The sequence below is a fragment of the Haemaphysalis longicornis genome, unplaced genomic scaffold (assembly GCF_048455015.1).
Source record: "Haemaphysalis longicornis isolate Haplotype H1 unplaced genomic scaffold, Haemaphysalis longicornis Haplotype H1 scaffold_9, whole genome shotgun sequence".
Lineage (NCBI taxonomy): Eukaryota > Metazoa > Arthropoda > Arachnida > Ixodida > Ixodidae > Haemaphysalis > Haemaphysalis longicornis.
The window spans coordinates 3,714,934-3,741,974 of NW_027526460.1; the positions used below are offsets into that span (position 1 = coordinate 3,714,934).

The window sequence follows — 27,041 nt, forward strand, 5'->3', positions numbered from 1 at the left end:
GTAGTCCGCATAGCAACAGCTGCGGGTGCGCGCGCTCCTCGTCTTCCTCCTCGTCTTCCCTAGCAACGGGGGGAGATGGGCGCGCGCTACTCTCCTCCTCCTCTCTCCGCTAAGTGACTGCGGGTGTTGGGCGCCTCCTCTCCACTTCGGGCGGGAGAGCTCTCGCTCGCGTAGCGGGCGCTCCGCATTCCGACGCGTGAGGGCGCTCGTGTAGCCCTCGCCGTAACGGCGGGCGCTACTCTCCTCCTCCTCTCTCCGCTCAGTGACTGCGGGTGTTGGGCGCCTCCTCTCCACTCCAAGATCACGATATCCACCGTAATCGCGCAATCAACAACCGTGCATTCGCACTTACACACTCTCCCCCTCGGGGAAGTGCGAGGGAATTTTTTCTGCTTCATATTTATAGGTTCAAACGTCACATCCAAACACAAATTGGATTTATTTAGCGATCAATTTCCCGATACTAAACAATGTGCATTCGTCTTATTTCTTGAAGTTGGAGATGTTTGTCACCCTTGAGGCTGTATTGACTAGGTAGTTTCTCGTGTTGCAGTGTACAACCCTCAAGACATGTCCTGGGCCTACTGTTAAAGCAGTTTCATAGCATGCGTAGAGGTTTCATAGCTGCCGGTTCTAACTTGAACTCAGAATATGTACAATTTCATCAGCACGCGAAAGCGCGAGAGCACAGGTTCGAGTGACGTGATGCTCTGTATCTTGGACGAGGCGAGGAATGACCAGCTCTCCTGGAGTTTCCTGCAGATAATGACGCAGTGCGATGCAAAAATGGAATTATTTCGGGGGTAGTTCGTGTGTGGGTAAAATTACCTCCCTTGATGCAGTCCTATTCGTCCACTAGTCCGAAATTTTGAGTCGATAGATTATTGCAGAAGCTTGGGGAATTTCATGTTATCGTGGAACTCTTTATTCTCCACAAGTTAACACGGAAAGTTTAAACTGCGTAGGTAAACGCAAGCGATTGGGCCGATAGTCGGGTGCCTCGACTCAGGTTGTAGTGAATAAGGAGCACCATTCCTTATTAAAAAGCTGTGTGAACAACACAGCCCGGATAGTGCCGGAACTTCTACAGGTTTCGTGTTTACTTTTAAAGAATCTTTCTAAAATGTATGCGCGAAGCCTCAGCCCGCACCTATACTTCCTGTTTCTGAAGGGCTATCGGCTCCGGTTGTTACGATCAATGGAATGAAATGAATTCCGCTCCTAATCGAGCGGTTAATGACGTCATGTAGGCCTCCCTCCCTAATCTTATTACTAGGGGTGGGTAATTGATCCCTTAACCTTCGGATTAATCAATTATTGCTTTAGTCGGGAATAATTTCCTAATCGGTTAATCGGTTGAATTTCACGTTTGCGAAAGAAAATAAGGGTTTCATGTTTACATTTTGGGCAAGTGTGTTGAGTATCATATTCGTGTTCAAATACACGTCACAACAAAAAACGGTGTAAGTATGCTCAGGCGTGATATGATTAAAGCCACAAGCTGACAGCCAAGACAGGAGGCAAAATGACTACTCTTAACACAAATATACATGATACAAAAAACGGTGAGCGGGGACTAACACCTTTTACCGTTACATAAACCAACTACGGCGTAAATGAACCACCATAACTCGACACTTACGCCGCGTGCCAATGTTCCTGATTCTAGAAATATGGCGAGTGCGAACGCGGTGATAAACGTCCCACCCGCTTTAGCGCCATGATGATGATCTGCTTACATCATCTAGAATGTTTGTGAGCAGGCTCAGGGGCATATTGATATAAATTATTAGTACATTTTCTGATGACTATTAAAATAATATTATTATCATTTCTCTTCTTAAAACAACGCAACTATTTAAACGATCAATTAACCCATTTAATCGAATTTAAGCATTTAATCAAGCATTTAGCCGATTAATAGAATTAAAGCGTTTAATCAAGGCCCAGCCCTTGTAACATATTCCAAGCAAACCCTTCGGTTCCGGCGCCGCCTCCTCCAAGCACTTCACGCTATCGAATTAGAAATGACATCTGTCTTCAGAGAGCCGAACAATTTTTTTTTTTTGGAATCTTTGCCCACGTGTAGCGAGCCTAATTTAGTGAGCTAATTACACAAGATGTTTTTACCAACAATCAAGAGAGGTCCCTAATAGGAGCTGTAGGACCTGAGCATCGGTGAAACCGTCGTTGTACGTATAACATCACATAGAAGGCAACGGGTTTTATATGGAACAACATAACGTGATACAACTCCAATACAAAGTACTGAAAATGAATCAGTTCATTTGTTTGTTATCCGATATCCACTCTCTTACAGCATTGCGCCATCGCAATGACTTCCACCTTCCCGAAGCGTACGAAACCTGGCAGACGGTTCAGAATTCGATGACGGAGACGCATCATGAGTTACGTTCTTCTGCTGGGAGGAGGAGAGATGGTACAAACCGCAGAATTCGTAGGGCTAATTCCGCAGACGCTTATCACTATTCCTCCTGATCCGCGACTCCTTTGTTGCACTGCAGCAACGAATATTCTTAGCAGGAGCACCTTAGCTCTTGTATGTGGTCTGCCCTTACACCGGCTGACAGCTGCGTGACTTCATTCCCCACGTCCCAAGTGGCACAATAGACGGCTCGATGAGAGATGGCCCAGTAAAATGCGAGCGGTGGCATTACAATAAGCGATGTACAAGATAGCGATCTCTGTGTTTGTAGGGAATTACAGCACCGCATTGCCCTATTGAGCATGCATGCGAAGCGCAAAGGAACGGTCTCGTTCAAGTGACTTCTCACTGTGTCCATGAAAAAAAAAGTGCGTTCCTCGCAAAGCTATACAAAAGAGTTTTAACCAGTATAATAATTTATCCACATTTTCTCATAAACATACCCCGTCCCGAAAGATTGCCTTCAATATAGCTGCATCACACGCGTACCGTTAGTAAACGAGTATGACGCGGAACAGATATTAATTTGACGGTAAACATTAGAGACATCATTCGCGTCCAGCAGAGTACGGGCTTGGGCCGGTTCCTTCATGACTGGTTCGTATAAACAGCGCTATCGGTTAATCAGCGCTTGTGTTGTGTGCTCCCTTCAGTTGTCCTCATTTCATCACGCTGCTTATCTGAACCTTTCGCATCCAAGCCACATTCGCCAATTCTCTAGTCAGCTAGCCTTACTTGCCACCCCTGCCTCCATCTTCAAACTCCAATATGGATGTGACATAAACGAGTGGTGAAAAGGCAATAAATTTTATTTAGGGCTCATTAGGTAGATTTATTTTTGTTTTCTCGTGGCCGCCAAGACATTCAACCTTCGTGCGTTTTTCTCAAATGTTAGTCGCGACAAAAAAATCACTCTGCGTACCTGCAAAGCCAGAGGTCGCAGAAGAAATAAATGCATGCATAAATGGCTACTGGTGGGCTCGTGCTTATAACTTTTTCGATATTGTATAATACAGAGACTAATTATCAACTGCTCTAGAAAGACTCGCCGAAGTTTCCGTGTTTCTGGAAGCTCCATAAGTTCTTGGCTGAAAATTTAAGGTTAGACACACTCGTAAAATGTTAACAGTATCATTAACTGATTCGTTAATTCACCAATATTTCCAAAATGAGTACGATATTCCACGTCACCCTGAATGATTCTTATTACGCCTGGGAGGGCAAATATATTCATGAGTTGTTTTAAAAACACCTGTTACGTACTGTGAAGAGAATGAACTGATTTAGGCTACACGCTAACAGGAAAATCCGCTCAATGAAGATGAACGTCGCCCCCACCTGCTTTTGCGAATACCTCCTTGCGGAATATTTGTTGTGCTCTTATAATTTGTTTCGCATTCCATAACTCGGCATTTAAACGATTATAACAGCATCTCCTACACGGGCTGCCACAAAACAATTTTTGATGTAACGAGAAAGTATTGTAGGCCATGCTTTCATTGTCTAATATTCCCACATACCGCTTGCTGCTGTTCCCCGAACGAACATTTCAAATCAATGCATCAGTCAAAATAGGCGCAAGAGGAATTATTCCTAATTAAGAGGCACATATTGCAACAGTCGCCCAATTTTGCAATATATCTTGTAATACAGCAAATGATATAGATAAGTCGCAACAACGGATCTCAGATTATACCAGAAGTTAAATCGTTTTATCCTCATTGATCTCATTGCAGGAGTGCCTTCATTAACGATCTTCCCTGGAACACCAGGCATTACAACAGTGACCACTGGAATCACTGGATTTATGCTAGGAGGTCCAGCTGGCCCGAGCGCACCTGGAGTCGTCTCCTTTGGATTCCCGAAAACACCTGGCTTCCCAAAGACACCAAGTGGACCTAGAGGACCTAGTGGCCCACGGGGACCCGGGCCACTAGGCGGACCGGGCGGACCTACTGGCCCATCTGGGCCCTTCGGAACTAAGGGACCAGGAGGGCCCTCTGGGCCATTCGGTCCCAGTGGACCAAGTGGACCAACAGGGTCTGGTGGACCCCGTGGACCATCTGGCCCCAGCGGCCCAAAAGGACCAAGTGGGCCGTTCGGACCTGGTAGCCCAAGGGGACCAAGTGGACCGAAATCACCAACTGCTTCATTCAGCTTTGGGCCCAGTGGCCCCTCCGGACCAGCTGGACCCAAAGGCCCATACCCGACTGGTCCTAGTGGACCACGAGGACCTGGAGGACCAAGAGGACCAGGTGGACCTAGTGGACCATTCGGCCCTAGTGGCCCGAGAGGACCAGGAGGACCAAGCGGGCCTACAGGACCGAGTGGGCCCTCTGGACCAGCTGGACCAAAGGGCCCATACCCAAGTGGTCCGAGTGGACCATCAGGACCTGGAGGACCAAGAGGACCAGGTGGACCAAGTGGACCTGGCGGACCAAGCGGACCATTCGGACCTGGTGGCCTGAAAGGACCAGGAGGACCAAGCGGACCAAGTGGCCCATTTGGCCCTAGCGGCCCGAGGGGACCAAGTGGGCCATTCGGTCCGGGTGCCCCGAGAGGACCTAGTGGCCCTAGTGGACCAGGTGGCCCAGGTGGACCTTCGGGGCCATCGAGCCCTAAGGGACCATTCCCCTTCGGTCCAAGCGGACCTAGCGGACCAAGTGGACCCAGTGGACCATTCGGCCCTGGTGGCCCAAGAGGACCAAGCGGACCAAGAGCACCTGGAGGACTTGGGGGACCATTAGGCCCCAGTGGCCCAAGTGGGCCATTCGGTCCTGGAGCCTCAAGAGGACCAAGTGGACCCAAATCTCCAACTGCCTCATTCAGTATCGGCCCTAGCGGACCTTCCGGGCCAACAGGACCTAGTGGCCCAAGAGGACCAGGAGGACCAAGTGGCCCTAGCGGACCGAGTGGGCCAAGTGGCCCAAGAGGACCCAGTGGACCTGGTGGGCCAAGTGGACCCTCCGGACCGGGTGGCCCTAAGGGATCGTTCCCATTCGGCCCAAGTGGACCTAGCGGACCAAGAGGACCTGGTGGACCCAGCGGACCAGGTGGACCATTTGGCCCCGGTGCCCCTGGAGGGCCTAGTGGCCCAAGTGGACCCAGCGGACCTGGTGGGCCAAGTGGACCCTCCGGACCGGGTGGCCCCAAGGGACCATTCCCATTCGGCCCAAGTGGACCTAGCGGACCAAGAGGACCTGGTGGACCCAGCGGACCACGTGGACCATTTGGCCCCAGTGCCCCCGGAGGGCCTAGTGGCCCAAGGGGACCCAGCGGACCTGGTGGGCCAAGTGGACCCTCCGGACCAGGTGGCCCCAAGGGACCATTCCCATTCGGACCAAGCGGACCAAGCGGACCAAGAGGACCTGGTGGACCCAGCGGACCAGGTGGACCATTTGGTCCCGGTGCCCCCGGAGGGCCTAGTGGCCCAAGTGGCCCAAGAGGACCCAGTGGACCTGGTGGGCCAAGAGGACCATCGGGACCGGGTGGCCCCAAGGGACCATTCCCATTCGGCCCAAGTGGACCTAGCGGACCAAGAGGACCTGGTGGACCCAGCGGACCAGGTGGACCATTTGGACCCAGTGCCCCCGGAGGGCTTAGTGGCCCAAGGGGACCAAGCGGACCTGGTGGGCCAAGTGGACCCTCCGGACCGGGTGGCCCCAAGGGACCATTCCCATTCGGCCCAAGTGGACCTAGCGGACCAAGAGGACCTAGTGGACCCAGCGGACCAGGTGGACCATTTGGTCCCGGTGCCCCCGGAGGGCCTAGTGGCCCAAGTGGCCCAAGAGGACCCAGTGGACCTGGTGGGCCAAGAGGACCATCGGGACCGGGTGGCCCCAAGGGACCATTCCCATTCGGCCCAAGTGGACCTAGCGGACCAAGAGGACCTGGTGGCCCCAGCGGACCAGGTGGACCATTTGGTCCCGGTGCCCCCGGAGGGCCTAGTGGACCAAGTGGCCCAAGGGGACCCAGCGGACCTGGTGGGCCAAGTGGACCCTCCGGACCAGGTGGTCCCAAGGGACCATTCCCATTCGGCCCAAGTGGACCAAGTGGACCAAGAGGACCTGGTGGACCTAGCGGACCAGGTGGACCATTCGGGCCAGGTGCCCCTGGAGGACCTAGTGGACCGAGTGGCCCAAGGGGACCCAGCGGACCTGGTGGGCCAAGAGGACCTGCAGGACCGGGTGGCCCCAAGGGACCATTCCCATTCGGACCAAGTGGACCAAGTGGACTTGGCGGACCAAGCGGACCATTCGGCCCTGGTGGCCTGAAAGGACCAGGAGGAGCTAGCGGACCAAGAGGACCCTCAGGACCGGGTGGCCCCAAGGGACCATTCGGCCCAAGTGGACCAAGCGGACCTGGTGGACCCAGTGGACCCGGTGGGCCATTCGGGCCAGGTGCCCCTGGAGGGCCTAGTGGACCAAGTGGCCCAAGGGGACCCGGCGGACTTGGTGGGCCAAGAGGGCCCGTAGGCCCAAGTGGTCCTAGTGGACCCAGTGGTCCCTTCGGCCCTAGTGGCCCGAGAGGACCTGGAGGACCAAGTGGGCCATTAGGCCCTGGAGGACCAAGAGGACCGAGTGGGCCCGGAGGACCTAGCGGACCGGGAGGACCATTCCCGTTTGGCCCGAGTGGACCTAGTGGACCATTCGGCCCTAGCGGTCCAAGTGGACCAAGAACCCCAACTGCATCACTTAGCTTTGGGCCGAGTGGACCCTCTGGGCCAGCTGGACCAAGAGGCCCATACCCCAGTGGCCCAGGTGGACCATCAGGACCTGGAGGACCAAGAGGACCAGGTGGACCAAGTGGACAAGGAGGACCAAGTGGGCCACTTGGCTCTAGGGGCCCTACAGGACCAAGTGGACCGTTTGGTCCAGGATCACCCAGAGGACCTAGTGGCCCCAGCAGTCCAAAGGGACCAAGTGGCCCAGGAGGTCCCAGAGGCCCATTCCCTAGTGGCCCCAGTGGACCAAGTGCACCATTAGGCCTTGGCGGTCCAGGTGGATCAGGTGGACCCAGTGGTCCACGAGGACCAAGTGGACCAGGTGGGCCTCGGGGACCCTCAGGACCAGCCAGCCCCCAAGGACTTGGCAGACCTTCTGGACCTGCTGGCCCTTCAGGACCAAGCGGACCACGTGGACCTAGTGGACCCTTCGGCCCTGGCGCTCCAGGAGGACCAAGTGGACCATTCGGTCCCAGCGGACCAAGTGGACCTCGTGGCCCTAGCGGACTTGGTGGACCAAGGGGTCCTTCAGGACCTTTCCCGAGCGGACCGAGTGGACCTGCCGGACCAAAAGGGCCTGGTGGTCCGGGTGGCCCAAGGGGACCAGGTGGACCCAGTGGACCACGTGGACCGAGCGGACCCTACGGCCCTAGTGGCCCAGGAGGACCAAGTGGACCATTCGGTCCCAGCGGACCAAGTGGACCTCGTGGCCCAAGTGGAAGTGGCCCTTCGGGACCCTTCCCCAGTGGACCAAGTGGACCTGGAGGACCAAGAGGGCCTGGTGGTCCAGGTGGCCCAAGGGGGCCGGGCGGACCCAGTGGACCCTTCGGCCCTAGTGGCCCAGGCGGACCAAGTGGACCAAGTGGCCCTTCGGGACCTTTCCCCAGTGGACCGAGTGGACCTGGAGGACCAAGAGGGCCTGGTGGCCTAAGGGGGCCGGGCGGACCCAGCGGACCACGTGGACCCAGCGGACCCTTCGGCCCTAGTGGCCCAGGAGGACCAAGTGGACCATTCGGTCCCAGCGGACCAAGTGGACCTCGTGGCCCAAGCGGACTTGGTGGACCAAGTGGCCCTTCGGGACCTTTCCCCAGTGGACCTAGTGGACCTGGAGGACCAAGAGGGCCTGGTGGTCCTGGTGGCCCGAGAGGGCCGGGCGGACCCAGTGGACCACGTGGACCCAGCGGACCTTTCGGCCCTAGTGGCGCAGGAGGACCAAGCGGACCAAGTGGACCTCGTGGCCCAAGTGGACTTGGTGGACCTAGCGGACCTTCAGGACCTTTCCCCAGTGGACCGAGTGGACCTGGAGGCCCAAGGGGGCCAGGCGGACCCAGTGGACCAGGTGGACCCAGCGGACCCTTCGGCCCTAGTGGCCCCGGTGGCCCAGGCGGACCATTCGGCCCACGCGGACCAAGTGGACCTCGTGGCCCAACGGGACTTGGTGGACCTACCGGACCTTTAGGACCAGCTGGCTTGAAAGCGCCATTCCCTAGCAGACCTGGTGGGCCAAGAGGACCAAGCGGACCTTCTGGCCCCAGTGGACCAACAGGGCCTAGTGGACCATTCGGCCCAAGTGGAATCACTCTTCCAGGAGGACCCGGTAGTACTACCATCCAGTTTGGTGGAAGACTGCCTCAGACATCTGTTTTGGTTCAACCTGGAGGCCAGATTACTTACGGCAAGACAGAACTACGCTTCCAGCCTCCTACCACATACGTTATTCCTGGTCAAGTAGTTACGCACACCGTCGGTACAACAATCAAAACCGGTGGAATTCCATCTGCTGTGTATGGGATTTCCGGCACCGGCCTTCAACTTCAGGGCCAGCCACTGGATTTCACACTAGTGCTGAAAGAGCTCAAGGCCACCCGGTACCTCACTTGGCTCCAAAAAACTGGTGTTCTTCAGCTCATCAATGATGGAGGTGAGCCCTTTATGGTATGGCAACGAGAAACCACTGATGCAAGGCAAAACTATGATTTTCGAGCTTCCCCCTGATCACTGTGCATTTTCCAGTTGAATAATAACGATGTGTGTTAGGCTTTGCTCGTTTCATCCGAGATTTATTATATTGGTTAACATGGACGAGATATCGTTGATTACAGTTGCTTCGCGCCATGAAAACTGGCCGGATTAAAAGAGCACCCGCGATTTGAATTATAGTCAATACAAGTATTGCTTGAAGCTACTTTTCTCCATTAATAATCATGCTTATGGGCCACTGCATGGCCAAGTTTACCAATTAAATTCTATGATTTCACAACTGGAAACTGCTTATCCAGAACATGGATGATCATCGTGGAGAATAAAGTGAGTGTTCGCAAAATGATGGGTAGAAACCAACTTGTGGCACCCACTTTATCTCAGGGGGAAAATAAAGTGGCTAACAAAAACTCCGGCAATACTGACGTGTCTAGAATAGTCAGTTTATATATATATATATCTATATATATATATATATATATATATATATATATATATATATATATATATATATATATATATATATATATATATATATATATATATATATATATATATCAGGGTGTCGAACCGAAAAAAATACCGGTTCGGTTACGGTTCGGGTTCGGGTGAAATAATTTCGTTCCGGTTCAGTTCCGGTTCGACAAAATCACGTACCGAACCGGTTCGCGAACCGGTTCGGGAGCTTGAACCGGTTCGCGAACCGGTTCGATTAGTTGAATTATCACTGAAATAAAAAAAAACATTTACCAGTTTAAAACGACCGTCAAATCAAAACACAAACTAACATTCAAAACGCTGCTGCTCCCCAAGGGCAGTGGCGCAATTGCAAAGGAAACTTTAAACAATTAGGAGATATTAGAAAAACACATGAAGTGGCGACGATTTACCACCTTCTTTATCGCTCAGACTTTATGTTGTCCTAGCAACTTTTCATAAAGCCAACGCCAAGAGATATGACGGTGAGATATATTTTCTGTCCTTTTCTTTTTTGTTGAAATCGTAAATGTCGCTATCCAATCGCCCATCACGCTAACCTTGAAGCCTTAAATTTAGTCCTGCGTACTGGCGTGTGCAAATACCAGCGCTTAATACCAATGGCGCACATTTTTTATATTTGTAACAAAACAGAAAAATCCTACGACAGGCACATAAATACTACAAATGAATTGGAATATTTGGTCACCCTGAATAATTTGTTAGCTGTCACCTTATCGAATGTGTTAGCCACACTTTTGTTTAAAGTAAGCTTTAGTTAACGCTCAGTCACTGCATTATTGCTCTGACCACTGCAATTCCCTTTGCGATACCGAAAGTGTGCATTACAATCAGTATGTCATCGTACCGCCTGAACCCCTACCATCGTTCCGTGTGCTACATTGCGGAATCTTATAACAGATAATGCGGTTACAAAATGAAAGGGAAATTTGACACGTGGAGCATGAGATGGGGCTTTTTGGGTAGACGTTCTTTAATTCGTCCACAGCAGTACTCCCCTCCGGAACGAGTCGCAGTAGAAGCAATGTAGCGAGTTGGGCAAACGGCTTAGCAAACGGCTTAGCCACTGAGCAGCTCCTGCGGTCACACTTGTCAAGTATTAATAATTTGCAGGTGTCGGACCTTTTAAACAAATTATGACATGCAAAAAGTTTGCACACATCGGGTGTGAGCTTTCGCTGTTGCGCAGTGGAGCACTCCTGCAGCCTGATTGCTCCAATGAAGTCGCAGCTAGGGAAGGGCAAAGTCGTTTTATATCCCCTGCAAGCTGCCGATAATGACATTTCGTTTGGTCAGCTTGCACTATGCTCGCGCCTCCAGCAGCAACAGACCAATGCTACATTGGTGCTCATTCATTTCCCCTGTTGTTACATAGAGCGTGATAGTGTTCAATTGTCTGGAGGGGAAAGTGCGCGAGCAAGTACGAAGTTGATGGTACGTGAAAGAAAAAAAGGCCTGAATTGCATTGACTGTGCAATATCAACAACAGAGGGTCGAACCGTTTCGGCATGAACCGGTAACCGTTATTTTTTTTTCCGGTTCAGTTCCGGTTCGGGTTCAGTGTGCTCAAAAAATAACGGTTCGGGTTCGGGTTCAGTTCCGGAAAAAATACCGGTTCGGTTCCGGTTTTCGGTTCGGTTCGGTTCCGGTTCGACACCCTGATATATATATATATATAAGACAGAAATAAAGTTTGGCAGTCAGGAAAACTTCGGAAAGCAAAGGGGAGGATATGGTACGTTATTGAAACAGATAAAGAATTTGGAAAAATTTGGAATTTTTCATGACTGCCATACTTTATTTCTGTCTTATTTTCAACGAGCCCCTCATTTCCTATTCTGATTTTATATATATATATATATATATATATATATATATATATATATATATATATATATATATATATATATATATACAGTAAAAAATGGGTATAGCTTCTAACAAAACTGTAACAGTTTTGTTAGAAGCTATACCCATTTTTTACTATTTGCTACGGCAACCAAAGACAGCCCTTCTCACAATCATATATATATATATATATATATATATATATATATATATATATATATATATATATACATGTGTGTTGTGTGTGTATGTATGTATGTATATGTGTGTGTGTTGTTTTGGTACTTCAACGGCTTTGTATCAAACTACAGGTGACATCGAACACAACCAATGATAATGTTTATTTACATTGGTTCACATCTGACTGTTTTCAATGACATTACTCGCTAATTTTTGCAGCTGCCTACACAATATTCGTGCCAAGCGATGAAGCCATCTCTCAGATACGCGGCCAGCTGCTGTCGAAAATAGAAGGAGACACCCAGCTTCTCAAGCAACTCGTCTTGTACCACATTGTCCCTGGCCAGGTTACCATCGACAACGACAGTACCTTCCCCACGCTGGACGGCGGAAACCTTCTGCGGTTGAACAAGTACTTTAACGGAAGGGTAAGCAGGTTTAGGCATGTTATGAAATCCTCTGTCGTCTAATATCAGTTCTGGAGGTGTTAGTAAAGCCTATCTAACAGCTGGATAAGGGTAAATTTATTTAGAAGCATTAGCTTTTCAAGCCAAAAATATCAGCAGCCCCGTCTCTCTGTCAGTCGCCCTCGTATACTTGTATGAACTCGAGTACGGCAGCAGGTGTTCCTTTTTGATCGATAGGGTCAGTTGGGCCAGGTTAAACACGTCGAGTGGCTCCAAGACGAGAAACCTTAAAACTTCCCGGGGTAGCTGAAGTACACCGACAATGAGCCGCGCTTGAGGGAGTAGGAAGTTGCCTGATGAATGGCCAGCTGCCAACAAAATTCAAAACACTTGATTCAAAGGCGTGGTTACTCCCGTTGATCACGAGGCATGCCCGATGTCTGCGTCCGCCTAAAGTGATCCAACAGCAATTTATACGCATACCAGTAACTTGTATGCATTCATGTCGGCGTGTCAGCAATGCAATCACCTTGTTCGAAATCCAACCGGCTGATAAAATGCAGCGCCGATGACATGCTTCTTCGGCACAATGTCAAACAAGCAGTTGCATGGAACTGTTTTTCACCTGCACTAACACCTTTTTACCTTCTTTTAGTGCGCTGCTTCGCAGTCACCATTTGTGCGTTTATTTTACTTCGTGCTGCTACCAAAGCCTAAAGGAACAAGCTTTGTTTATAGAAGTGTCGGCAGTGATTAGAATTGGGCCGCCCTGAGAGATCGCTGCTGTAAGATATCCTCGAGGGTAGCAAACTGGCTCATGGAAACAACTTCGATTGTATACTGCTGAGACAGAATGAATTACGAAACAAGAGGTGCTTAGAAAGCATTTTCTCCAGTATAGCCAAGCTCCGTCGTCAATACTCGCGAACGATGCCTTGCATCGTTGATCGACAGTTTGTCTCCACAAAACACTAGAAGAGGGGAACAAATATGTTCTGTCCACAAAAGTCGTAAATTCACCACTAAGCATCGCTTCCCATCCTCCGCAGGTGGTGACGGCGTCCGGCGGCATCATTGGCCCCAAGAAGCAGCAGGGCAACTTTGTGTTCTACACCGTTGACCGTGTGCTGCACCGGCCAGGTGGCAGCATTTTGGACGTGATCCACCAGTCCGTACTCCTTCCCAAGTTGGACGAGGCCATCAAGTTCGCCGGCCTCGAAGAGTACCTCGCAGGTATGTGCGCCGGCCGTCAAACCTATCTGGTGGCATTGCCTGTCCATCTCATCCTTTTATACACGAAATGCACCAAGTGTTTAACCGTATGATATTCGATCGCCATATGACAGTGCCTGAAAAATGGCCGTGTCTATGAAAAGGCAATTCGTTTGCGCAATACTCCTGGTGTGCTTGACGGCAATGCTACCTCCAGAGACACCCGAGGCTATAGCCTCGAAATTTTGAATACTCGATCTCAATGTGCGCTGATAATTTCTCGTGGCGTAAGAAGGGTTTCGGCACGAGCATTTACTGACAAAACCTGGTCTGCAGGCGCCGGTCCCTACACCATTTTCGCGCCAAGCGACAAGGCCTTCCAGAACGCAGCTGGCATGGAGAACATCCTGCGGGACAGAGAAGCCCTGAAAGGTGCGTGTACACGCACTGAGCCGCCGACGGCTCAGTTGCCTCATTAGCCGCCCGCTCATCGACTCTGTGCAGCTCTCCCCCACGCAGAGGAGCAACTTCACGCAGTCTGCACTGTCATCATCGCACACGCGCGGGTTTCGCTTGTGTCGCATGCTCCTTAGCCTTTCCCGCAGTAAATAAAAAAGCTGAATTTCCTGGAAGATTTCGACCTTGGTCAGGGTATGACAGAAATGTGAGGTAGATCAAGTTGCCAACTTTCTTCCAGTTACAAGCTAACAGCAGGCCTGAGTGAGTGAGTGAGCGAAATATATTGTCACTACTTAAAAGCGAGGAAATTGCCTGGATAGAAATTTATGTAATCATCGTACATCTCGCTCACTCACTTAAAAGATGTTCTAACCGCGCAAGCATGGCGACCAACTTTTGATATCCAGATGTTATACTTCAAAAGGATAATCAGTACCCATTCGAAATATTTCGTTTAATGCATGGTATCCACTATTCGGCTGGTGGAAATTGTGGAAATGTGAGAAGAATCTTCGAGAAGGCATCTGTGGCGGCGATGTGCGAGTGCGGCCCCCTAATTGGCGCCGCACGCTTCTTCTTCTTCCCATGTCTGCGCAGCCCTCCTGCTCCGTCACATCGTGGTGGGCACCGTGTACAGCGCTGGCGTACAGGAGAACCAGGTCCTCAAGACTGTAGGCGGCCTCGAGCTCAGGATGAGCATCATCCCAGGTGCGCTCTACATATTGTATACGCTTCCTTTCTGCCGACAATTGTCCTCATTTCTATAAACCTACAATTTTTACCATTTCCTCTATTTTGTTACAATATCAGTCACAAAACCGTCTTTTTCTCTCTATTATGTACATTTCTATTTATTTATTTATTTATTTATTTATTTATTTATTTATTTATTATAAACAGCCCTCACAAATAATACAATGCATTTTGCCACATTTTGCCAGGCGACGAAATTGCAACGAACCTCAGCACCAATTCGTTGGCGTTCGCCCAATCGAAGTGAACCGTGGTTCTGTACGCGGTCAACATTGGTGCGAAACAAGGCGTAAACAGGACTATAAACGCCGTGACGGAAAGAGACACTGTTTTGTAATCACATTGAATTCGTTGCATTACAAATCGATGTACGATCGACTCGCAGATATTGCAATACTAATGAGCAGAATAAATTTCAGTGTGCACGCTTTTGATGCCGTTTCAAAGAACCGTTGCCGGCACATTTACAATCAGATTCTGTACGCATTAGGTGCGCAAAATATTTAAAAATTTCTGCCCCCTATGTGGGTAATATTGACGCCCATAATGTTCGGGAAAATATAACCATAAAAGAGTTCAATTTTATCGCAAGCTGAAGTAACCCACAAAGTGCATCTCCTTCTCCATTTTTAGAGTGCATCACCGTGAACGGAGTCAGCGTCAGCAATCCGGATAACGTGGCGTCCAACGGTGTCATCCATGTGATCGACCATTTCCTCTAGGCACCCCTCATCATCCTAGGGCGTCACATGTTTCTGTGTAAAGATTCTTCTCTCGCCTCTGTTGTTACAATGTTTGATAATTAATAAAGCGTTGTCGCACGCGCCAACTACTCTGTCGTTTATGTGTGAAGCGCAGAGAGCCTGTTGGGTCCTCGGCCAGGACCCATTCAATGCCATCAGTGATATCGAGCCTCCCTTGCCATAATACCGGGTGCACCAATGCCCCAAGGGTCGGTCGTGATTAGGCAACTAAGGGCTTAGTTGTCTAATCACGACCGAATCATTGACATCATAGCCGTCGCTTCTTTGCCAGTACTGACGACGATTATGGCGAGCCAGTCTGGAAGAAGAAATCTTGTTAGAGCACAAAAATCGGCACTCCTTTGCATCCTGTGGAGCAGTGCAGTTACGCTGAGGTAGAGAAGGTTACACCCTGTCTCCGTTTCAAGTCAATGAAAGGGCAAATAATAATAACGGGGTCATCAACCTTGCCACGTTAGTGCGCGAAGTAGCGGAGTCATTACCATGCTCCTCATTTGGAGTGGCGATACTAGGCTTCGATTTGCCATTTAAGGGGTCTTCTGGAATGGATTGAACAGCGCTAAAATGAGACACTGTGAAGGGTAACGAACATGGACTCTGTGTTACGCTTCAGTTTGTCCCGTCTTAGCGCTGTTCAATCCAGGAAATGAATCAAGTAGCCCAGCTACAAACCCTCCTGGGCTTCTGGTGAACATGAAATGCCTTCAGCGGTGTCCAATCCGTCTTCAAATATTAGTACGTGCAAAATGTATTTGCCGGTTCGCAAATCAAATGAAAGTGCCAAATGATTGGAACAGTCGAGCATCTCCCCCGGGGAACGCCGCTCCTGCGGCGTCGAGGCGCGAAAGCAAAGCAAAGCTTTAAACGACACTCACAACAATTGCCCATGCGACGACACTTGAATTCACACACGTGGCTCTACAAGGAGTGAAATCAGAGATTCTGCCAGCCGTTACCTGGGATTCCAGGGGGCGGCGTCCCGAACCCAGCAGCAGCATCGGCCACGGCCGGGCTGGAGCGGCTGACGCCACCATACCTCGGCAAAGTTGGCGCGGCTCACTCAAACTCACTCACAATTTTTTTTTTCGAATCTCCACTCACTCAAACTCAGACTCAATGCTGAGCAGCACATCTGCGCTCACTCAAACTCAAACTCACATTGAGCGCAAAACTCAGAACTCACTCGGACTCAAAACTCAAAATGTACTCAAACTCAAAATGGACTCAAAACTCATAAGTACCTACTCAGAACTCAAAATGAACTCAAAACTCAATATGTACTCAAACTCAAAATGTGCTCAAACTCAAAGTGTACTCAGAACTCAAAATGGACTCAAGCTCAAAATGTACTCAGAACTGAAAATGGACTCAAACTCAAAATGTACTCAGAACTCAAAATGGACTCAAACTCAAAATGAACTCAAAACTCAAAATGGACTCAAACTCAAAGTGAACTCAAACTCAAAATGTACTCAGAACTCAAAATGGACTCAAACTCAAAATATACTCAGAACTCAAAATGGACTCAAACTCAAAATGCACTGAGAACTCAAAATGGACTCAAACCCAAAATGTACTCAAACTCAAAATGGACTCAAAACTCAAAATGTACTCAAAACTCAAAATGAACTCAGAACTCGAAATGGGCTGAGAACTCAAAATGAATTCAGAACTGAACTGGCCTCACAACTCTCTCGTGTTAGGAATTTACTGTGGCTCAGATGGACTCTGATTTCATTAGCATTCAGTGTTGTCAAATTCACGCGTGGTAAAAATATTACGAGCGCAAATTCGTGAGCTCAAACTCTTGCATTCGGCACGACATGACACCGTAGCTCCTGTGAGGTCGGAAACAATTTTCGTTGCAGATTTATTACAGCTATACCTGCTGCCCATGATGACTAGCGCTGGTTGCAAGCAATTGTACGTGTATATTGGATACCAAACTCTTGATGTAGGCTCCGTATTTGTGTTTATGACAGAGGCGGTCCAGACTCGATGGTGTGCTGGGTTCCTGGGTCGAAACAAGCAAGATTAGGCGAGGGGATGTGCGCTCACTGCGCCGTTCATTTATGTGGAAGCTGTTTAGGGTTGCGGTTCCGTGCATTCTTGCTCTGCATCCTGAAAAAACACCTGGCGTCAAAGCGAACTGTCCCCGCGAATCTCTGAAGCGCGAGGCGTTCATGGATATGCCTTTGCTTTTTAATGCGTAGCATTCTTTGCCGAGTAACCCCCGCTCCCTACCCCCACCAGGATCGTGTAACGCCCTGCATTTACACAAAAATGCAGATATCACGGAAGTTCAACCTGTAATAATTATAAAAGCGTAAATGTAGATAATTGATCCAACTAAATGTTAAAAAACTAAAAAATATCGAAAATGGCGAACCGTGTAACACGGGAGTCATGGATAGTCTACGATTGGGTTAAAATTCAGAGAGATGTGGCCCTAAAGAATGCGGGTTATCAAATTGAGGGTCTCGAGGAGGGAAATCACGTGGGACAAACAGAAAAGTGCCTCGTTTTTTGCTGAGGCACTTGTATTAGTTTTTATTAGCATTTGCTAGGTGGGATGAGCTCTCGTAGCTCGGCTCAGCACCACGCTATCGCTGTAAGCAATAACCGCCACCGTACCCAGCTGTTAATTTCCAGCATGCACGCGCGTGCGAGTGCGCGCGTGCGAGTGCGCGTGTGTGTGTGTGCGAGTGCGCATGTGTGTGCGCGTGCGAGTGCGCGTGCGTTTGCGTGTGTGCGCGTGCGAGTGCGCGTGCGAGTGCACGTGCGTGTGCGCGTGCGTTTGCGTGTGTGCGCGTGCGTGTGCGCGTGCGTTTGCATGAGTGCGCGTGCGTTTGCGTGTGCGTGCGTGCGTGCGTGTGCGTGCGTGTGTGCGTGTGTTCGTGCGTGCGCGCGTGTGCGTGTGCGCGCGTGTGTGCGTGGGTGCGTGCGTGCGTGTGCGTGTGCGCGTGCATGCGTGCGTGTGTACGTGTGCGTGTGTGCGTGCGTGCGCGCGCGCGCGCGCGCGCGCGCGCGCGCGCGCGTGTGTGTGTGTGTGTGTGTGTGTGTGTGTGTGTGTGTGTGTGTGTGTGTGTGTGTGTGTGTGTGTGTGTGTGTGTGTGTGTGTGTGTGTGTGTGTGTGTGTGTGTGTGTGTGTGTGTGTGTGTGTTGCGTCAGTCACCTGTTCTTTCATTGTGTTTGAGATGTAGTCGTTGGAGAACTGCAGAGCCCGAGTTAATTCTTTTCCTTTACGTTGTCATCATGTGCTAGTTTTGATATCTTGCGCTGATTTCTCATTGCAATAAAATCAGTTCGAACGCACACACAAACTGCGCTTGCTTATTTTTCTGAAGTGTTTTCCTTCTGTCGCAATGTCTGTTTATGTCTTGGTGGCTCTGTTGCTTCTCTACCTCCTACACTCGAGCAAGGAGTTAATGTCTCACACGTAATTGGCCAATTCTGGATTCGAGTGCACGTTGGTACACTGTGGGAAGGAAATTACGGACACGAAACACGGCCGCAAGGCTTATTCATAAACAAATGTGAAATTCGCCTTTCTGATGAGCTCTGATGCCCCCTGTTACCTATGGTCGTCCACAATTTCCACAACACCATGTGTCGAAGGATTTGCTTGTTTGATGGGACACGGGGAAATGGAGGAAGTAACGTTTGAATGGCAGCTATTAGCAGACAGTTTTTGGGTCTGGTGATTTAAGTTCGAGAGCTTGGCATGGCTTTTGTTCTTACCCCATGCCATCCTGCCTCGATGATTCAGCAATTAGACGCCAATATTTTTATTACTATATACCGCATTGATGGACATATCTGGACAAGCCCTCGCATGTATATAGCACAACTGCCTTACGGGTTGGCAGGGAATTTTGGTTAAACCCTACCCAGCAATTAAAGAAAGATACCATTTGCTATATCCTCATAACTATAATCAGAAAGCATTTTTATATTTGTCCCACGTGATCCTCCACGACGAGACCTTTAATTTGATACCCTAGCAGGATCATATGGAATTCATACCAGTCAAACTAACCATGACTCTCATGACTGTAACCAGGACGCATTATTTAAATGTCCGACGTGATTCCCCTGACTGAAACCTTCAATTTGACACCCCACATGCTTTAGCGGCCTCACCTTGAACTTAACCCAATCTATGACTCATAATGACTATCTCATGATTAGAACCACGAAGCCTTTTTTATTTGTACCACGTGATTACCCTCGTCAAGACCGTAAATTTGATACCCTACACGCCCTAGGGGTCACTTCGAATTTTAACCCAATGTAAGACTCGCCATGACTATCTCATGGTTATAACCAGGAAGCATTTTTGTATTTCTCCCACGTGATTCCGCTCGTCAAGACCATTAATTTGATACCCATCACATCCTACCGGAATCAATTTGAATGTTAAACGAATCAATGACTAACCATGACTATCTCATGATATAGCCATAACGCATTTTTGTCCCACGTGATTTTCCTCATCGGAACCTTCAATTTGATGCCCCCCACACCCAGTGGTGTCATTGTGAATTTTAACCTAATTTATGACCCACCTTGAGTATGTCATGATAATAATCAGGAAGCACGTGATTACCCTCATCGAGACCTTTAATTTGATACGCCACACGCCCTAGCGCAATGAACTTAAATTTTAACCGAATCTATGACTAACCATGACTACGTCATTATATAACCATAACTCATTTTGTCCCAAATGATTCCCCACATCGAGATGTTGGATTTGATTCCCCAGATGCCCTCGCAGCGTCATTTTGAATTTTAACCCAATCTATCACTCGTTATGACTGCCTGATGACTACAATCAGGGAGCATTTTTTATTTACCCCGCGTGATTCCGTTAATCGGGACCTTTCATTTGATACCTTACACGCCTTAGCGTCATCAGTTTGACATTTCACCCAATCTAATGCGGTCATTATTCTGTCTAAAGGGGCGTTGCCCAGTCAAGTCAGCTAATTCATATGAAACAGCAGAAGGGACAGCCCCCGCACCCTTTTTCCCCCGGCTCTCACCTCTTCCTTTGTGACCCCTAGTATATCAAGTCGTTAACAGTAACAGGCGAACAACAAGCAAGCAAGCGCCGCAGTGTGCTTTCCCACCACCCTTTCCCACCCTCTTAGTGGATCCATCAGGAGGAAAAGTTAAGACAACCCTTTTTATGACCTCACCAGTGACTCACGCGCCAGCCGCGAAAACTTAGTATACAGCAAGTGCTTAGGGTCATGAAAATTCAACAAGAAAGCAAAAAAATCAGACACCCCCTCCCTCCCAAGCGATCACGCGGATCGTGAATGGTGCCGTACCCACAGGTAACCTGAATTTCGAGCCCACAGCGACGCATGAAACTTAACAGCCAACCATAGCTGCCTGCTAGGCTACTCGTATGTACTCAAACTCAAAATGTACTCCGAACTCAAAATGGACTCAAACTCAAAATGTACTCAGAACTCAAAATGGACTCAAACTCAAAATGTACTCAGACCTCAAAATGGACTCAAACTCAAAATGTACTCAGAACTCAAAATGGACTCAAACTCAAAATGTACTCAGAACTCAAAATGGACTCAAACTCAAAATGTACTCAGAACTCAAAATGGACTCAAACTCAAAATGTACTCAGAACTCAAAATAGACTCAAACTCAAAATGTACTCCGGACTCAAAATGGACTCAAACTCAAAATGTACTCAGAACTCAAAATGGACTCAAACTCAAAATGGACTCAGAACTCAAAATGGACTCAAACTCAAAATGTACTCAGAACTCAAAATGGACTCAAACTCAAAATGTACTCAGTACTCAAAATGGACTCAAACTCAAAATGTACTCAGAACTCAAAATGGACTCAGAATTCACTAGGTCTCAGGCGTACTCAAACTCAATCGGACTCAAACTCAGTCGGGCTCACTCGGCTCAAACTCACTCAAGCTCAATCTCATCATGCCACACTAGCCTCGCGCTCACTCAAACTCACGCGTGAGTTTGAGTCTAAATGAGTCTGAGTGAGTGGACTCATGAGTGAGTTCGCCGACCTCTGGACACCACCGCTGTATCCCGGCCGTGAGTCGGGAGAAAGACAACGGAAAGGAGCGTCTTTAGAAGTGTGAGACAGCATAACCTACCCTGATGTGCTAGCTTGAGGCTACAGCATCGCGCGACACAAGCGCAGACACCGAAACACTTCGGCACGTGAGCTTAGTGATTCCCATTTATACCGATTTAAACTGTTTTGTTTAGTAAGTTTGAGAATTGCGAGAAAGCTGAGGAAACTTTTATAATAGCTATTTATCAGAACCAGTTGCTACTTTCACCTTTTGTAATATATCTTAAAGCACAACCGAATTGGTATTCATTAATTCCGAAAACGGAGTCCCATTCGCGGCAAGCAGTGCGCAAAAGCGTTTCTCTAGCGGCCAGATGTCTGTATGTGGTATTTACATTTTGTTCTATCGTCCTTCAAACCAATCCTTAACGTATCTTCGCCTTGCGACCACTTAATTCCGTCGGGTGTGGGCTACCCTGGAGGTGCTGTCAAAAAAAAATTCCCCCGCATTTCCCCGAGGGGGAGAATGTGAAAGTGCGAATGCACGGTTGTCGGCCCGCTTGCGGCGCTTGCGCTCGGCCCCCGCAGCCCACCGCCTCGACGCCTTCTCTTCCATCTCTTCCATCGGGTTTGTAGTATCACGTGTACACCACGCAGTTATCAAGCCGCTATAACGCCGCTGAGTCTCCAACGCACGCCGCTGACGACGTAGTTTGAATGCGTTAAAGATATAAGGCGCGTTACTAACACTGATATCAGCGTCGCGTACGTGGCTTAGTCGGTAGAGCGTCGCGCTGCGCCCGCAAAGTCCTCGGATCGAAACCTGGCGCCGGATGCTGTTTTTTTTTTTATATAGAGAGGAGGACTGCGGACGCCGCCGCCGCCGCCGACGCCGCCGCCGCCGGCGGTGGAAGGTTTGGGGTCGCTTATAAAGTGCATTCGCACTTAAAAAGTTAATCAAGCCCTGCGAAGAAAGCACGCAATGGACGCGAATAAGCGCCAAAACAGGCCCAATACAACCGTCGCTAAAGCAGTCGATAAAGCCGTACCGCCGACATCAGCGCCGGCGAGTAGGCACTTACGCGGCGCGGGGAATGCTGGGTAAATTCGCCGCGCCATCTACAGTGTGCTCCGTGAGTGAAACCCTCCCCCCTCCCCCCCTCCCTCCCCCCCCCCTCCCCGCTGCCGCCTTCGCCGCGTTGGGAGTTCGTTGTCCTGCACGCCACGAAAGAACCGTCGGTTGGTAGAGCTGGAAAGCTTTGCTCTTTGCTTTGAAATAATAGTACATAGATAACGTCATTATGTGTGGGGGGCGTGGAAAGTGAGCAGTTGATCTTGCCCCGTGCAAATTAAGCGAGGGTATGTCCTTATCACATGATAAAGGTTAGGGCCAGGGTGCGACTGACAAAACGGACGTTTAGGGCGAGTGTCGCAATGTGCATCAGTCCACTTATGGATATCTGTAGTGCAGGCCGAGTTAGCGTAGACCTTATTAGCGAAGATTTTGCCCTAAAAGAGACCGACTGGCGAGCACCAAGAGCAGACCTTCTGACAAGTAACCCGTCAGAGTGCTCAGCGTTGGTGCAAACAACGGGCACGTCTGAAGGCGCCATTTATTCCGTAACGCTCGCTTGCCCTTGCCCACAGAACTTGTAAAACAATTGCATCCTTACAGAGCACCGCGCTAATAGCGTTGATGACGGCAGGCGGAAATTCTAGGCGAAACCAGGCTTCGCAAATTAAAATGAAGATGCGACCCTGGAGCGCTTGTTACCGGGTCTTTGTGATGCAGCGGTGGTGGAGTACATAACTGGCTCTTCCAGATCAACTGTCACGAATCGCATGCTTCAGTAAATGGCCCTCGTTCCACTTTTCAGCGTAGTTTGGAACAGGTTGGAACGGCACCGGCAGTGTCGGATTGAGGTGGTGGCTACGGGGGCTGCAGCCCATATAGCCCGTTTTCTGGGTCCCCGCCAAAGGCATAAGGAGGGATATATGGGGCTTTAGCCCCGAAATTTTGTCGCGCTGTCATGCCCGGCGACCAAGGCATCGGCAACCACCTGCATTGGGAAGCACCCTAGGATTTTGTCGAGAACCCCAGGAATCCTGTCCGGAGAGAAGCGAGCCTACTCTTCCTTGGTGGCCCGTTTCCCTCCTGGCATGCCTAACTCTTATGCAAGGCCAGCACCATGGGGGTGTTCTTCGAGCTCGGGCTCCGCGACGCGACGGAGAGGGGAGATTCGCGGGCGAAACCACAGGCCTGCAGCTGCTTCGGTACCTCCATGCAACGCCGCCTGAAACCAGTGCGCTAGCGCCTTCGGACTTCGCTCCCCCCCCCCTATATGTTGGATTTACCTGCACATTTGCTGCAGCGGCACCCGGATAACGATCTATTGCCGCAGCTACAAAAATTGGTAGTTTTGCCGAACGAACGGCGCCGCAGCAGCGAATTCGCAGGTACATTCGCGATGTAGAACTGGCTTCTTGTATAAATGTACACTTTGTTGCCCTGATCAAAATATTGTATTCTCGCTTTTTTCACCACAACTCTACAACGACGGATTTTTTGTGGGACTAATTTTGGTGCAATTATCCGCAGTACAAACTGCTTCTACGCAATATATTGGCATAAAAAGCAGAGGTGTTAATCTTTTGTCCCTAACCATCGCATGTGTCGGAAAATGAAAAAAAAAAAGCTTCCATGATAAAGCGACTATAAAATAAATAAAACGTCCACCTGTAAGTTGTTTGTTTCGTCCTTTTCACGCTTATAATGCCTGATCCCTGTATTGTAAGTTTTAGATGAATTAGTTCTTCACTTCCATGTTTTCTGCTTCAATATGTTCGTTAAGCATATATGTTTATATTTATGCTGCATTTCTTAAACGGGTATTTCTTTTTATGCAGACGAAACAGAAAATTGCGAGCAGTGATACCAATTCTGCCGCAATACTCGCAACTTGCGAATAGATTTTTTATGAAATATTTTATTTACTTGTTCTTGACAGTAATTACTTATGTATTCGCAGTTTATAGTTATGAATTACAGTTAATAGTTAATAGTTTCAGATATTAGTTATGTATTTATATTCGTATTTTTAATCTCTGGTAAAATCATATGGAGGAGGTCAGTCCCCCCCCCCCCCCCCCCCCCTTTTGCTTGGACAAAATTTCTGGCTAAGCCCCTGGTCCCTGCTGGACTATTTGAGAGAAAGTTGCGCTTGCTATCCACACTGGCATCGAAAACCTACGCCGCTACCCACGTTGGCATCGTTGGCTGGGGCCTCAACTTCTATATGGAAACTGACGGACCCGTGGCAAGCGGGCAGCCTTGCTCCTTATGATCCCTTATGATTGGCAGCATAGTAAACTAGAATAGAAAAAACTATTCTTCTTCGCGTTCGTTTCGGCGATCACCAAGCTCGGCTCCGGTCTTTTCTGCCAAGGCGTTCCCGTTGTTCTTCGGTACTTCTTGCAGGGAGGTGTTAATTATTGTAGTTTAACGCGCCGAAGCTACCACTGGGCTATGAGGCGCGCCGTAGTGGAGGGCTCCGGTTTAATTTCGACCACCAGGCGACCTTTAACGCTTGGCGAAATCTCGACACACAGGTGTTTTCGCTTGTTGCCTCCATCATAAAGCAGCCAGCGCGGCCAGGATCGAACCCACGTCCTTGGGCTCAGCAGCCCAACGCCTTAGCCACTGAGCCCCCACGGTGGGTTTCAGAGAGAGGTGCATGAGAAATTTATTATATTTGTCCCTATTTAATCGCATACTGGTGAGTACCTGACTAAGAACCCATTGACTGCTATGTGCTGTGCTCCGCTCGCTCCGGAACTTCAGTCGGCGTGTGAAGCGAGAATTGCTGTGTCGAGAGGCAGTAAGGTTCCTCAACCTAACAAAGAGGTTGTGCTTTCTTTTGTGCACTGTCAAAACGCTAGATGTGCTTTCCGAACAGCCTAGATCACGGAGAAAACCTTTTGCTATGAAAGGCCCTCCTAACATGAGGACACACACACCGCATGCAGATTCTTGGAAACAAACCGTTGCCAGTTTCCGACGCATCGAAACTTGTTTGCGTCCACAGGCACACGAGGAGACAAACTTGCGACACTCGCAATGAAGCGCGGCCAATTCAGCCATCCCAGCTGGTTATATCAACCATGGCAACATTGTGGCATGAGATTTTTGGAGCGGTTCGATAACGCGGCTGTTTAACTCCAGCATCCTGGTCTATACCTGTCAATGGCGGTGGGCTTGCTGAATGAACGCATTCTTTACATTTCAACGAAGCTTGTATAAGAACAGGAAGACAACAGAAAATACGGCAGCCATAACTTCGAAGTAGGGACGTTCAATGTATATATTGAGAACTTAAGCCAGCGTTGCGGGCTCGGAAATCAGTGTACACCAGTCTCTGCCAGAAATTTTAGTGTTTAAAGCTCCTCGGGGAAGTTTACTGGGATGACGAGCTGATGTTACATTGGAGAAGGCGTCCCCTAACCGGGCTCCGTCGCCTCCGCTATGTAGTGGCAGCGTGGTGGACGAGCGGCAAGCAGAAGCAGTTACCTTGGTGATGATGATAAAAAGCCGAAACCAAACTTAACTGGTTTGCTGCATGGCGAGAGGTGAGCAGCGATGATACAGGAATGCCACCCTTCCGGGCGAGCTTACAGCAAGAATCGAACAGAGCGACAGCGGGATCCTATGCTGTCAAACGAATGAAAAAAATGCAGTCGGAGAAACCGCGCATTTATTCCCCCAGGTGGAAACGGTCGAACAGCTCGCCCAGTGCTATTTCACGCGGCCCGAACACAATGCAGACACAAATACTCTTTTTCGGTTTCGTGGGAGCCGGCAGTAGCGGCGCACGTTGAATATGAGAGAGGAGATATCGGCGAGCGGCGCCCGCCCGCAAATGCAAGTGTCTGCATGAACAGTGTGTTTTTGTATTTTGCAGCTGCCGCAGCTGGAGTCACCGCTAGCTAGGCGCCCGTGCGGCGGACGTGCTCCGGCGTGTCGTAGCTTGTCCGAGGAAAACAGGCTCTGCCGCAAAGCACAGGAGCACTACACAAAACTTGCAGCACGCGTGAACAAGTTAGCGGCGCACTGAATCGTAACGCCGGCCAATCAATCAAGCTAGTAGATAAGTGGAAGCTTACAAGGGCGATCTCGACTCGACTTTTCTTTAAAATATATTTATTTTGAGGAATAATTACGCGAACCTGCGATTATGAAAAGCCGCAACACGCCATTTTAAATTTTGCATTTGTTCGTGTTTTAGCTTAATGCTAGTTTTTTATATGCTTGAGGAGGGAGGCATTTACTTGCCAGGGGCACTAGTCGACTATCGTCTTTCGTCGACATTTGATACGCGGCCATTTTTTAGCACGCGTTACGTTCCAACGCGAGGTGTAAATGAGGGTCGCGGTGTTTACGTACCATGACTACATGAGACGATGGTTACGACAATGTCACTAGACGCCGACCGCCCGGGCCCCTGAGGGGCTTCGCCCCTAAAAATGATGTAAATTTATCACTGGTCACCGAGCGTAGTATGTGGACTCCGAGAAATTCAGCGCCTTAGACCAGTCATTCTCATCGGCATCATCGTTTTCGTCATGAAGGCCGCAGTTACCCCCGGGCACTTCAATTTCGTAATCCGGCACTGGCCGCCCGCTCACTGAAAAACATG

At 49.4% G+C, this 27,041-nt stretch overlaps 2 protein-coding genes across 2 annotated transcripts; both read left to right on the forward strand.

Moving 5' to 3' along the window:
* Positions 1-4,914: 4,914 nt before the first annotated feature.
* LOC144152463 (uncharacterized) lies at positions 4,915-5,201 on the forward strand (the record flags this gene model as incomplete). The annotated part of the gene is made up of 1 exon (XM_077683733.1): positions 4,915-5,201. A coding segment is annotated over one exon (279 nt), but the record flags the coding sequence as incomplete, so codon positions are not given.
* A 3,883-nt stretch (positions 5,202-9,084) lies between these two features.
* On the forward strand, positions 9,085-15,228 carry LOC144152464 (transforming growth factor-beta-induced protein ig-h3-like). Its single transcript, XM_077683734.1, has 6 exons — positions 9,085-9,090; positions 12,023-12,103; positions 13,132-13,315; positions 13,631-13,726; positions 14,351-14,461; positions 15,140-15,228. The coding sequence occupies exons 1-6, from the start codon at positions 9,085-9,087 to the stop codon at positions 15,226-15,228; spliced, it is 567 nt and encodes a 188-aa protein (XP_077539860.1).
* The last annotated feature ends 11,813 nt before the right edge of the window (positions 15,229-27,041 follow it).